At 37.1% G+C, this 15125-nt stretch overlaps 1 protein-coding gene across 1 annotated transcript in view; it reads left to right on the forward strand.

Moving 5' to 3' along the window:
* The window catches only part of CDS1 (CDP-diacylglycerol synthase 1), a 67935-nt gene that overhangs the window by 35752 nt on the left and 17058 nt on the right, over positions 1-15125 (forward strand). The window contains exons 6-7 of the mRNA XM_053922946.2: positions 12079-12137; positions 13797-13879. Coding sequence (XP_053778921.1) covers positions 12079-12137; positions 13797-13879 — 142 coding nt within the window. The remainder of the gene's footprint in view (positions 1-12078; positions 12138-13796; positions 13880-15125) is intronic.

Consider the following 15125-nt stretch of genomic DNA (forward strand, 5'->3'; position numbering starts at 1 on the left):
GCAGTCAGACGGAGGTAGTGCCAGTCATTTCGGTCTTGGGTACATGGCTCTCAGGCCACAGTCAGTGCAGGCTGCTGACTTGAGCATGTACGTTTGGCCTCTTCATGGGGCTTGGATGTCTCTGAGCTCACGGACGGGTTCTGAGTGTGACAAAAGCCAAGTGTTTCAAGCGTCCTCATCTAGGGTTATTTTTTTTATTACTGGTTTTCAAAAATGAAAGCATGATACATGCTCATAGTAAAAATTATTGCTAAAAGGAAATATTCAGTGAAATTTCCCTCTTACCTCAGAGCCTTCTGTACTACCTCTAGGGGTTCACTACAATTATTGCAGAAATTTTTTGATTGTTCAAGCTTATACGTTTTTATCTTCCATTCCTCCTCTTTTTTTATACAAATGAGAACTGACTGTTCAGTGCCTGCTTTTTCCCACTTGATGTAGCTTATAGGTGGTTTTATCTTGACACATCTAAATCTATCTCATTTCTTCCATACCTGCAGTTACATCTATACTAATATATATGCAGCAACCTCTGCTGGCTAGAAGGTCAGGAAACAATGTGACTACCGTTGCCTTGGTTTACCTTCCCTTTGTGGTTTGCTATAACTTATACTTGAGAATAATTTCTCAGCTGAGTAGTATAGAAGATGTTCTTTGTTTTCTTTACTGTCCTTTTTATACATTATATGCATGACAGCCTTCCAAGCAACCTTTTTTGTAATTGTTCCACACACTACTTTCCAACTCTTCTTTTATAAAATAAAACCAATATTTCTTCTTCTTCTTTTTTTTTTTTTCTGACTAACTTCTGTCAGAGAAATAGCCTACCACTTGCAATTTAGGCTCATGGACTCACAGAATCTCATTGAAGGTCGTCAGTGCCATTCTTCCAACAAACACTGGAGTACTTTCCAAATGCTAGGTACTGTGGATGGTGTTGAGGAGACAAAAGGAAATATGGCTGCTAATGTGCCTTCCAGAGTTTTCAAATGGGTGAGACATGAGTCCACTAGTGCATTGCTAAAGCATGGACAAGGGCCTCTAAGAGCAGGCACATGGGGAGGGAGGGCCTTTGAGAAGAGAAGACAGGAATCATAAAAAGTAAAGAACAAGCAGGCATTTGCCAGGTGGGTGGTGGGGAAGACATTCCAGGTAGAGGAAACAGCTGTGCAAGGTTTGGAAACGAGAGAGAAATCATATTCTGGGCTGGTGGCAGGCATTAAAGGTTAGAAAGGTAGGCACGAGCCACATCTTGAGAAGCTTTGTATATAGGGTTTGGAAACCACTGAGATTTTAATCTAAGAGATGATATAACCAAATTTTCAATTAAATTATGAGTTGGGAGACATTAATAGGGTGGCTAGATAGGAAACTGCTGCTGTCATCCTACTAAATAGAACGAAGACCTGTGCCATTTAGGTTTGTATTTAATACTAAGACGGTTATAAGTTAAATAAAAAATACCGTGGGCTGATCTTAGAAACCAACTGCTGTTTGTGGCAGTCCATGAAAAGTTGCTTTTGTGTCTTAAGTTATAGGCTCAACATGTATTCTTTGTTGACATAATGGTGTCTTTACCTGCAGATGTAAGAAATAATAGAGACATCCCTTACACACTTTGCCCAGTTTCCACCAATGTAATAATTTGCAAAACTACAGTATAATATCATACCTGGATATTGATGTTATTACAGCCCTACAAATGTGCTTTTAAGATGCAACCCTGTAGTAAGCTAGGAGCTACTGTGTTGACTAACAAAACATCCAATATCAATCACCACTAGTATTCTTACCTACTATTTTACGTGTGGCCTCAATATGGTCCTATTAGACGATAAGCACCAACTTGTGTCTCTCTTGTTTTTGTAACTCCCAGTGCCTAACACAGGGTTTGGAGCTTAGGTTCCTAATACAGGTTTACTGGATGAATGATCCAGAGGCTGAGAACATACATATCCACACACGGTGCTTCCTAGAGGTGTTTTCTCAGCATCAGTGTTTTGTTGGCTGAGTTTCGAGGCCTTACTGGTGATGAAGTGGTTAACGATATTTGTGAGCTTACTCTAGCAAATGGCGTTAGACTTTAAAACAGGAGTGAGAAAATAGAAAGTGTGCTACCACTATGTTGAGAATTGTGTACCTTTCTCTCAAATTTTGCTGTGAAAACTTTTTTGTTTCGTAATATTGCAAGAACCATGTGAAAATTTTAGTTCCGACTTTGGAAAATATAGGTCTTAGCAGATTTAAAAAGTAGAGACAGCCCAATCTGTTTCACTGACATTAAATTTTATTAAAATAAAATATAGGTGTCTCAGGTCTGACACCCTCACCATAGCTCAGGAGATTAAATGATGCTTTTAAAATCCAGGAAGACATTCTGACATTTACATAATTTTGTTGTAAAATGAATTTAACTGATAACAAAGAGAAAATCAGTGAGACTGAAAGTAATAGGACAGACATTTTTCTAGAGTCTTGATATATGTTTTTAAGATCTTGGTGATTTGGATACAGGGCTCTTTAGAAACCAGAGCAGCTATGTGATTACATGTCTAGTAATGATGAGTGAATAAGCTTAAGCTACTGGAGGAACAACAACAAAGACAGCCCAGAGCAAGCAGAAGGAAGGAAATAACCAAGATCAGAGCAGAGTAAAATAACATAGAGACTAAAAGCACAATTCTAAGGATCAATGAATCCAGGAGCTGGTTCTTTGAAAAGATAAACAAAATTGACAAGCCTTTAAGTAGGCTCATCAAGAAGAAAAGAGAGAGGATCCAAATAAACAGAATTAGAAATGAAAGAGGAAAGATTACAACCGATACCACAGAAATACAAAGGATTGTAAGAAATTACTATGAAGAACTGTATGCTAAGAAATTTGAAAACCTAGATGAAATGGACACATTTCTAGAAAAATATAATCTTCCAAAACTGAACGAAGAAGAAGCAGAAAACCTGAACAGACCAATAACAGCAGAGGAAATTGAAGCAGTCATCAAAAAACTCCCATCACACAAAAGCCCTGGACCAGATGGTTTCACAGGAGATTTCTACAAAGCATTTAAGGAAGAGCTAACCCCTCTCCTTCACAGACTATTTGAAAAAATCCAAACTGATGGAAGACTCCCAAACTCTTTTTATGAAGCCAGCATCATCCTAATCCCAAAACCAGATAAAGACACAACGAAGAAAGAAAACTTCAGGCCAATATCACTGATGAACTTAGGACGCTAAAATTCTCAACAAAATATTAGCAAACCGCATCCAGCAATACATTAAAAAGATCATCCACCATGACCAAGTGGGATTCATCCCAGGGATGCAAGGATGGTACAATACTCGCAAATCAATAAACATAATACATCACATCAATAACTGCAAAGACAAAAATCACATGATCATATCAATAGATGCAGAAAAAGCATTTGAGAAGGTACAGCACCCATTTCTGTTAAAAACACTCAGCAAAGTGGGAATAAAGGGAGCATTCCTCAAAATAATAAAGGCCATATATGAGAGACCTACAGCCAACATCACACTCAATGAACAAAAACTTAGAGCTTTCCCACTAAGATCAGGAACAAGACAAGGATGCCCTCTCTCACCACTCCTATTCAACATTGTATTGGAAGTCCTAGCCACAGCAATCAGACAAGAAAAAGCAATAAAAGGCATCCAAATTGGAAAGGAGGAAATGAAACTGTCACTGTTTGCAGACGACATGATAGTGTACATGGAAAACCCTATAGACTCCACCAAAAAACTACTCAACCTAATAAATGAATTTGGCAAAACAGCTGAATGCTGTTTTGCCAAATTCATATACTCATTGACTTTTGCCAAAGTCAATACTCAGAAATCAAAGGCATTCCTGTATACCAACAACGAAAGTGCAGAAACAGAAATCAGGAAAAAAATCCCATTTGATATAGCAACAAGAAAAATAAAGTACCTAGGAATAAACCTAACCAAGGAGGTAAAAGACCTGTACTCAGAAAACTACACAACACTGAAGAAAGAAATTAAGGAAGACACAAACAAATGGAAGCATGTACCATGCTCATGGATTGGAAGAATTAACATCATCAAAATGGCCATACTACCCAAAGCAATTTATAGATTCAATGCAATCCCTATTAGAGTACCCATGACATATTTCGCAGATGTAGAACAAACATTTCAGAAATTCATATGGAACCATAAATGACCCCGAATAGCTGCAGCAATTTTGAGAAAGAAGAACAAAGCAGGAGGGATCACAATACCTGATATCAAACTGTATTACAAGGCCACTGTAATCAAAACAGCCTGGTACTGGCATAAAAACAGGCACATAGACCAATGGAACAGAACAGAGAGCCCACAAATAAATTCAAGTCTTTACGGTCAATTAATATTTGACAAAGGAGGCAGGAGCATAAAATGGAGCAAAAACAGCCTCTTCAACAGATGGTGTTGGGAGATCTGGACAGCTACATGCAAAAAAATGAAACTCGATCACCAACTTACGCCATACACGAAAATAAACTCAAGATGGATAAAAGACTTAAATATAAGTTGTAACACCATAAAAGTCCTTGAGGAAAACATTGGCAGGAAAATCTCAGACATTCCACGCAGCAACATCCTCACAGACACATCCCCTAAAGCAAGGGACATAAAGGAAAGAATAAACAAATGGGACCTCATCAAAATAAAAAGCTTCTGCATGGCTAAAGAAAACAGCACCAAATTACAAAGAGAACCAACAGTATGGGAAAACATATTTGCCAATGATACCTCAGACAAGGGCCTGATCTCCAAAATATATAAAGAACTCACATGACTCCACTCCAGGAAGACAAACAACCCAATTAAAAAATGGGCAAAGGACTTGAACAGACACTTCTCCAAGGAAGACATACAGAGGGCCCAGAGACATATGAAAAGATGTTCAGCATCACTAGCCATCAGAGAGATGCAAATTAAAACCACAATGAGGTACCATCTCATACCAGTCAGAGTGGCCAACATAAACAAATCCACAAACAAATGTTGGAGAGGATGCGGAGAAAAGGGAACCCTAATACCCTGTTGGTGGGAATGCAGACTGGTGAGGCCACTGTGGAAAACAGTATGGAATTTCCTCAGAAAACTAAAAATGGAACTGCCCTTTGACCCAGCAATTCCGCTGCTGGGATTATACCCTAAGAACCCTGAAACACCAATCCAAAAGAACCTGTGCACCCCAATGTTCATAGCAGCACAATTTACAATAGCCAAGTACTGGAAGCAACCTAAGTACCCATCAGCAAACGAGTGGACCCAAAAACTATGGTATATTTACAGGATGGAATTCTATGCAGCAGAGAGAAAGAAGGAGCTTATACCCTTTGCAACAGCATGGATGAAACTGGAGAGCATTATGCTAAGTGAAATAAGCCAGGAGGTGAGGGACAAATACCATATGATCTCACCTTTAACTGGAACATAATCAACAGAAGAAAAAAGCAAACAAAATATAACCAGAGACATTGAAGTTAAGAACAATCTAACAATAGCCAGGGCGGGGGGGGGGGTGGCGGGGACAGTGGGAAGAGGGGATTACAGGAACTACTATAAAGGACACATGGACAAAACCAAGGGGGAGGGTGGAGGTGGGGAAGGGAGGTGGGTTCACCTGGGGTGGGGTGGAGGGATGGGGAGAAAAGGCATACAACTGTAATTGAATAACAATAAAAATTAAAAAAAAAAAAAAAGCTTAAGCTGTTTGACCCCTACTATAATTACCTTACCATCTCTTTAGCCAACTAGTGATTTTGTGTGTAAGTGTGTTTGTATTGATGTGTGGCTAAATCTTTTTTTAAATTATATTTTACTGATTTTGCTATTACAGTTGTCCTGATTTTTCTCCCTTTACCCACCCTCCGCACAGCCCACTCCACTCCCTCAGCCCATCCCCACACCATTGTTCATGTCCATGAGTCATGTGTATAAGTTCTTTGCCTACTCCCTTTCCTATCCTGTACTTTACACTCCCATGGCTATTCCATAACTACCTGTTTGTACTTCTTAATCCCCTCACTTCTTCACCCATTCCCTCACAACCTCCTCCCATCTGGCAACCATCAAAATGTTCTCCGTATCCATGATTCTCTCTCTGTTCTTCTTGTTTGCTTAGTTTGTTTTTTTAGATTCAACTGTTGATAGATATATATTTATTGCCATTTTATCATTCATAGTTTTGATCTTCTTTTTCTTAATTAGTCGCTTTAACATTTCATATAATAATGGTTTGGTGATGATGAACTCCTTTAGTTTTTTCTTGTCTGGGAAGCTCTTTATCTGCCCTTCAATTCTAAATATCTTTGCTGGGTAAAGCAGTCCTGGCTGTAGGTCCCTGCTTTTCATGACTTTGACTATTTCTTGCCAATCCCTTCTAGCCTGCATAGTTTATTTGCAAAATCATCTGACAGTCTTATGGGGATGCCCTTGTACATAACTAACTGCTTTTCTCTTGCTTCTTTTAAGATTGTCTCTTGATCTTTAACCTTTGGTATTTTAATTATGATGTGTCTTGGAGTGGGCCTCTTTGTATCCATCTTGTTTGGAACTCTCTGTGCTTCCTGGACTGACAAGTCTATTTCCTTCACCAAATTAGGCAAGTTTTCTTTCATTATTTATCAAATAGATGTCCAATTTCTGGCTCCTTCTCTTCTTCTTCTGGCACCCTATCATGCAAATGTTGGAACACTTGAACTTGTCCCAGAGGCTGCTTACACTATCCTCGTTTTTATGAACCTGTTTTTTTTCTTGTTGCTCTTATTGGTTGTTTTTTTCTTCCTTATGTTTGAAATCATTGATTTGATTTTTGGTTTCATCCCCTCTACTCTTGGTTCCCTGTAAAATGTTCGTTATTTTAATTAGTGTATCTTTCATTGATGACTGGATCTTTTTTATGCTGTTGAAGTCCTCATTAAGTTCCTTGAGCATCCTTATAACCAGTGTTTTGAACTCTGCATCTGATAGATAGCTTATCTACATTTTTTTCAGTCTTTATCTGGAGTTTTGATCTGTTCTTTGGGAAATGTTTCTTTGTCTCCTCATTTTGGCAGCCTCCCTGTGTTTGTTTCTATATATTAGGTAGAGCTACTTTGACTCCGTGTCTTGGTAGTGTGGCCTAATGTAGTAGGTGTCCTGTAGGGTTCAGTGGCACAGTCTCCCCTATCACCCAAGCTGTGTACTCAAGGTATGCCCTTCATGTGGGCTGAGTATACACTCTTCTTGTAGTTGAGCCTTGGTTGCTGTTGGGAGATCAATGGGAGGGACTTACCCAGGCCAGTCAGCTGCAAGGACTGGCTGTGACCACTGACCCCCAACTTACACCCTGCATGGAATGTCACCTGTGTGGGAGCAGGGTGGTGGGGCTCTAATGTGACCTGTAGCTGTCCACTGGGTGTGCTGGCTCTGAGATTACCTAGGTGGTGCAGGTCAAGGTCAGCCACTACCTGTGTTTTGCCTGGGGCCACCCTACCTGAGTTATAAAGCAATCTGAGATGTCTGCTACTTGTGCTGGGCTTGGCGATTCCCAGAAGAAGCCAAGCTGTGAATCTAGGCTGGTTGCTGCTAGTGCCAGATGTGGTGACACTTAGCAAGAGGTACTGGGTCTAGGGGCTCCCTGAGGGGATCTTGCTTGTTTGAGACGATTTAGGAAGTTGCGAAGGATGAGCTAACACCTGCCATTCATATGGAAAAACAGCTTGGCAGACCCACCCCACCAAGGGAAGTTGGGTAGGATTGGGTCTCTGGGAATTTCCTGAGTGGGGCAAACAGTGTTAGCCAGGTTGATGTCATCTCAGATATGGTACCCACCTGCTGGCTCTGTGACTCTGTGTAGAAGGGTTTCCAAAGGGGACAATAGCCTCTACCTGCATTTCTGTCTGATAGAAAGCTGTCCCCCAGCTCTCACCTTAATGCCAGGCACTTCAGTTCCTCCCTGTGTGCAATCAATGGTGCCTTTCAAGCTGTTACCCTGGTGCTGGTGCTTAGAGGGAGTGAATCTGAGTAAGTCTGTGTGTGGGTTCTTAAAGGGAACTGCTTGAGACTCCAGAAGTTTCTACCACCGACTCAATCCCTGCTAGTTGTTGCAGCCAGAAGTTATGGGAATTTGTCTTCCTGGCACTGGAACCCAGGGCCGGGGTTCCTGGTCTGGAGCTGGGACTCCTCACTTGCGAGATAGCCCTCCCAAGTTTTTATCCACCCCATGTGGATGTAGGACCAGCCCATTCTACATCTCTGCCCCTCTTACCAGTCTGGATGGATGCGGTTCTTTAATTCCGTAGTTTTTAGTCTTCTGTTCTGAGTGATGGTCTATAATTTCGATGTGGTTATGCGAGGAGGCGAGCTGTGTTTAGCTGTGCTGCTGCCTCGACTGGAAGTTTATCACTGGCTAACTCTTGATTTCCTTTTTAATGCCCTTGAGGCTTGAGTGTGATATTTTGAATTCAAGAAAAACAATGGACATATAAAATTAAATTATAGAAAAATTTGATGTGATTAAGAATTTTTCCCCAAACATCCTGAATATCTGTTATCTCAAAGGATGTTGATGAATTCTTAAAAGATGTCACAAATAACTGTTCAAAAGGGACTGTATCTCCAAAATCACTTGTGATTTTTGAATTAAAGGCTATTAGAAACTATATTCCATGAAACTACTATTCACCATGAAGATTAATAGAAAACTTTTATCTTAGCTGATATATCTTAGCTAAGAAGTTTGGTTTGTGTGACAATTTTTACAATGCAAAATCACTTAAAACCATTTTTAAATAACTTAGATGTAGTCTAATGTCTGAATGTGGGTACATATAATGTGTGCTTATGAGTTTATTTAACATAATGTTTGACATGTTTTGGGCATATGGTTAGTTATGCAAGTTTAATGAAAAATATAGCTGCATGAAAGAATGAGGGATGAGTCAGTGAGCTCCACCATTTAACCCATGTCTGTCTTACTGTCTGTTTTTTGAATTAAGGACTGTATGTGTTTACTGAATTGGTTAATCACCAACAGTAAATTTAGAAACAACTTTATTATTTCTTTTGTATTTTCTTTCACTTCAAGTAGATGATGAGCTCCTTGAATGCGAATACCTCTTAATTCAATTTTTGTATCTTATGTCTGGTACATTTTTAAGTGCTCAATAAATATTGATTGAGAGAGAGATTGAGATCGAGATTGAGATTGATTGACTTGTTGTTCCACTTATTTATGCATTCATTGGTTGATTCTTGTACATGCCCTGACCAGGGATAAAATCCGCATCCTTGGTGTGTTGGGATGACGCTCTAACCAACTGAGCTATCCGGCCAGGACCTCAATAAGTATTTTTTGATTGTCCATTTTCCTGAAATTTCCTCTATCCCATCTTTTGGACTTTTTGATGTCTTTTTTTCCCTTTACTTCTCTTTAGGAATCTCATCCTCTTTTGTTCTTTTTGAATATCCCTCCCTTTAGTCCATAGGGTAGGTGGGTCTTCCTGACCCTGGAAACTCCCTGATACTAGGTATCAGGATGTGTGCATGTTTGTGTGGTCAGCACCAGGCACAGTGCTGTGTACATAAGTGGTGATCGATAAGTTAAACATAATTATGTATGAAGAGCTGTATGTTAGGAAGTGTTTTTTAATGAATACTTTTATTTACAATACTGTAATAAATCCTATGATTTTAATTGGAAGTATAATCATACAAATACCCTTTGTAATTAGGGGAAAAGTAAAACTATGGATCCAAATGTACAAAGTTATCCTTCCATAGACTTATTGAAATATAGTATATATGTATTTTTACCCATTTAAACATAAAATGTACACATAATTTTATTATTGTGAACAAAAAAGTAAATTCATGTATTTCTTTTTCAGATTGTTTTCCTTTTTCTTCTTTTTTTTGTCCTTGAAGGGAGGGTTTTGAGCCGTAGGTGAGCCTGGAGCATACAGTGCAGTCTGCACCACCCACAGCAGGGCTAGAGTGGGAAGACTGCCATGTCCCCGGATTGGTTTTCTTTAAAGTGAATATTAACCTTAGATATGCTAGGAAAACATTTTCTGTCATCCCTCTCTGTCCCTGCAAATGGAGAGAACTGTTTTACCTTAATGTATCTAGGACTTATATAACTATGTGTTCTATTAAAGCACCCGAAAAGCGGAATGTTACTGATTGACTTAATGGTGAGACTGGATCAGGTAAAAGTGAATTGCCAACAGTGTCCCAGATAAATCACTACTAGGACAATATCAAATGATCCTACTGGTAATATCGTTTGAAGAAACACGTAAGAGTGAATGGTATTATATAATTTAAAGAAAGAAAAATACCATACATGTTGCAGTAGTATTCGCAAGGAGATAAATCATAGCTAATGACGCTGAGAGGTCCCAAGGTTTTGCTGGGAGAGTCAGAGGGGTCCATTATGACAGAACATCTGTCTTGCCTCTGCTGTTACCCCATAAGGCTCTCTCTGAACTAAGTCCAATCTAACCATGGACCAGTGGCTTAAAACAACATAGAAATTCCATTATCACTTAAGCCACAAAATAAGTCTACCTGCTATAAAAGAAAAGCTTAAAAGCAATCATTTTGAAAAGGTCTTTTAAACTGCCGATTTCAATGCCATGAATTCCATGTTTTAATCCCTCCCCTCCCACTTTCTCTCCTTCTCTCAGGAAAGTGATGTAATGGCTTTCAGTTGTGCCTCTACACACAAAATGTTCCCATATTTCTTTTGTAGTTCAACCAGTCAGACTACTCCGTAGGTGTTGAGTAGGAGGTGAGGTCAGATCTGGGAGCCAGTACGAATTCTCTTCCTTTATCACCATCCTTTACACTGACCTAAAGGCAGCTGCAGTTTGATCCATGGCTCTGGTCCGAGTAGTATCCACCTTGCTTACTTTAGTGGGTAGACTTGCCTTGGTAGGTATAACTCAGATGTGCTAAGTATAATATTTCTTTCAATCAGGATGGATCAGTTGACAATTTTCTATTTCAGAATTTACTTTCTAAATACATTGCAGAATAGAATGCCTTAGTGACTATTTACCTGAAATTAAACTTGGTGTATGCATTTCCAGTATCTACCTCTGTAAAACAAAATAGTTATCTTTAGAAGCTTACTGACATATTGGGCAAAAGGTGTTTCATATTGCTTCCCATTATTTGGTACATATTAGATTTCATTTGATTAGGTAGAATTTTTATTTAGTAAAACTTCATGGTAATAAATTTGCTCTTTGTAAACCTTGAAATTATTGAGTATTATGTTTTACTGTAATTATTATAATATGGTTCTGAAAAATTTCAAATCCATTCTTAACCTGACTCTTGCTGATTATGGTTTGTGGAACTGCTGACTTTTAAGGGTCATTGGGATCTGAAGGTTTAACTACTTTTTAGCCCTGTGTAGATTAATTGTATTATAAGTCCTCTGTGCATTTTTCTTCATCTGTACATCTGTAAAATTGACGTAGTAATAGGTACCTACATCATAGGGATCTTGGAAGAATTAAATGAGTTAATACTTATAAAATATTTAGACAAGAGCCTAGAACTTAAGAAGCAGTCAATAGATGTTAGCTGCCATAATGATTATTATTAATTTTTATATTATGTTGAGATTGAGACATTCTGTACATATAGTTGATAGATTGGTTTAGCAAATAAATTTTTTCAACTGAAATTCAAGATTTATTTTTCCATGTCCACATATTAGCAAGAAACTAATTAACTAATTAAGGGGATGTATACTCTGGTTTCTCTTCAGATCATATAAAGCTTTCACCTTTTACTTAAGGGGATATTTACTAAATTCATGCAATGGAATATATTAGTCATTTTGGAGAATACAAGATCATTTCCCTCAAGAAACTTTTCCTCAAAACACTTAACATAAGAGTAGGAGAAATGCCGTATGAGTGAGTGGCTACAGTATATCAGATGTGGTATGGAAGACTGGCTTATTTGAACTCAGTGAATCTTACACTTGGTAACAAATTGTATGACAAGCATACAATTGTTTTTTTTTTTCTTGAGCAGGTTTCTGCATGTTTGTGCTAAGCTTGGTGAAGAAACATTATCGACTACAGTTTTATATGGTATGTATTAATCATTATTCTGTAGGTATCATAGAAGTATTTACCTTTACTTTTTTTCTGTAGTAAGAAGATAAAATGTAACCTGCTTGCTGATGCCTAACTGTGAGGAATATTTCAAATTTTGGATGACTATTAAATACAAAATGTTGAAGATGAAACATTTTTGAGAATTTTAAAAGTTTAACTGTTTTCAAAGTTTCCTTAAAACTTTTTCTTTTAAATATGTTTAAAGGCTATAAAACTAAAGCCAAGTATTTGGATTCCCTAAGTTTGTAGAAATTTAGGAATCCATAGATTCCTAAATAGTTGGTCCGGGAAGCATCTATTTCTTGCTATGGGAGGTAACTATGCTTGACTTTCTTTTAGTTGACTACAAGGAAGCAAGCATGTATATTCTTGGTAGCTATGGTTAGTCATAAAACTGAATAATAATTTTTGACCTAAGGTATTTTATCCAGTTTATCATGGAACAGTGTTCAGTGTTTTACGAAATTTAGCGTGTGTATGATGAACATTTCTTTCTTAAAAGATAGCTACTTGAAAGACTAAAATGAAAAATATAGCATTAAATGTGAATTCATGTATTAGTAAGGCTTGTTTTGGTTTTGGTATATATTTCCTATTTGTTATGCTTTGCTTTTCTCCACTAAGACTTCCCGTTGAGCATTAGTGTTGAGAAATTGTAATGTATCTTACCTTTCTAATTTCTGGAGATCTTGAGGGGAAAAAAGTTAAATTCTTAATGAAAAATCTAGAAAACATCAAGACAAATTAAAAATAATAGGATCTCCTATGAAAATGGGAATGGTGCCTATTGGAAAAAAATATCATTTTTGCATTTTTAAGCAACCAGGGTAAAAGGGAATTGGATCCTTTAAGCAGATAAATAAAATAAAACACCAATATAACATGTTATTTGCTGAAATAGAAAAATAGGTATATTTTGAAAAGTCATTTTATAAATTCCAAACTTATGACACTAGTACATGGAAATGTTAGCTTTTTTAAATTCACATTCTCCTCATACCTGTAATGCTAAAAGTCACTGAAGTGGCCATCTCTCAGGCTAGATGAAATTGAAACACATAGCAGAGGGCTTTGAAAGTTTGAAATTGCACCATTGAACAGAGCTGTGAAGATCAGCTTTCAAGTATCAAAAGATGGAGTTTTTAGGGCAGTTGATCTCTGCTCATGTGAATCATTTGAATTTAGAAATAACTCTTTGTGGGAAGAAGTTACCATACTATAATGAATTCGGAAAGAAAAAGAGAGTGTCGCATTTTTATTAACTGCAGAATACAGCCAGAGTAAAATGTTCCTCTCTAAATGCCGTAACAGCACCAGAGATTTCTCATTATCATTTTAATCAGATGGTTCAAGATTATAGTTTATTTTTATATGTTTTTAAATTTATCTCAGTATTATAAGTATTCCATTTGTATATAAATTAAGATTACTTTTTAAAGTGTTTTCATGGTTTTAAGGTTCCGGTAGGCACCAAAATGAATATAATTTGCTAACAGCATTTATTTTGTATGACCTTATCTTACAAAATTTAACCAAAAATCATGCTAGAAATTCACGTTTAAAAATCGTTTTTGCTTCTGGAGCCGCACTGCTCAGTGTTCACTAACTGTTGTGTTGTTGGGCTATTAACAGTTCGCATGGACTCATGTCACTTTACTGATAACAGTCACTCAGTCACATCTTGTCATCCAAAATCTGTTTGAAGGCATGATATGGTAAGGGGACAGAATTGTGCTGCTTTATACTTATGTCATAGCATTTTTAAGGCTCTTTCACATTGAACAGTGTCGTAAAGGTTTCTACTAAAATGTGCTATTTGTTGTCGCTCTAGTCCATTAAAATTCCTTACTAAGTTTTGTTCATTTTAGTGTTTGACATCCAAAGACAAATGTGTAATTAACTGGGAATATTCCTTATTCAGGTTCCAAATAAAATGAAGAATGTCCTTATACATGTTCCAAACAATTAATTACATTTTCAGGTTTTACTACATTTTAATATGACTTTTTTTTTTTTTTTTACAAAGCATAGCTTATAAAAGAGCATATTATTTATGTGGAATGCAGAAAGAACATGAAAGTTTGCTTGCCAATAGTGTGCTGGCAATGCGTTTTCTCTAGGTGAGAGCTGGGTGGGTTCTCCTCTGCCTGTAGGGGTAGGTGTTCAGATTTCAAATGTGTGGTCACTTGCTATATGGCAGTGGCTTACAGATTCAGAAAGCATTTTTGTAAGTTAAAAATTATAAAAATTATTATTAGTTAAAAATTAGAGTGGAGAAAAATGATTTTAAGAAATCTGGCCATATTTTCCCCACATTAAAAAAGAAGACATTAGTTAAAACTCTTTACAAGTGGTTTTGTAAAAATAAATTGTTTCTTTAACAGCTTCATGATTTTTAGCCAAGGGTGTGTGTGTGTGTGTGTGTGTGTGTGTGTGTGTGTGTACATGCTTCTAATCGATGGGTGGAAATGACAAGACTTGTGGATTCTGTATAATTAGTAAGGTTTAATGCAATGAAAGGCTAAGATAGAATTGAAATTTTTCCCGAAAGAAAATTTGTGTTAAGAACTTGGTATTAATTTTTCAGATTATACTCTATCTAAATCAAATGACTAATTTCCATTTTGAAAGGCTGCTTTTAAAAAATTCTTTATATTATTATAACTTGGTCCTCATAAAACTGAAATTTAAAATTCCATTGCTATAGAAATTGATTATTTAATATTAAAATTAGGTTGACTAATATCTTTCATAGTACTATTCTTCTACTATGTTTATTTATAGATTTTGCTCTGCTTCAGTGCTAAATGGGCAAATTTAGTTGATATTTCATGTTTTTAGTAATGCTTTGGCAGGTGTTATATTCTGAACTAGTGTACAGTGTAATTCAAAGGGTTATTGTAGTGGTTCATTGTGAGTCATAAACTGTGTATCTGTTTATTTGCCACTTAATCATATGAA

This window comes from Desmodus rotundus, chromosome 4 (assembly GCF_022682495.2).
Source record: "Desmodus rotundus isolate HL8 chromosome 4, HLdesRot8A.1, whole genome shotgun sequence".
NCBI lineage: Eukaryota > Metazoa > Chordata > Mammalia > Chiroptera > Phyllostomidae > Desmodus > Desmodus rotundus.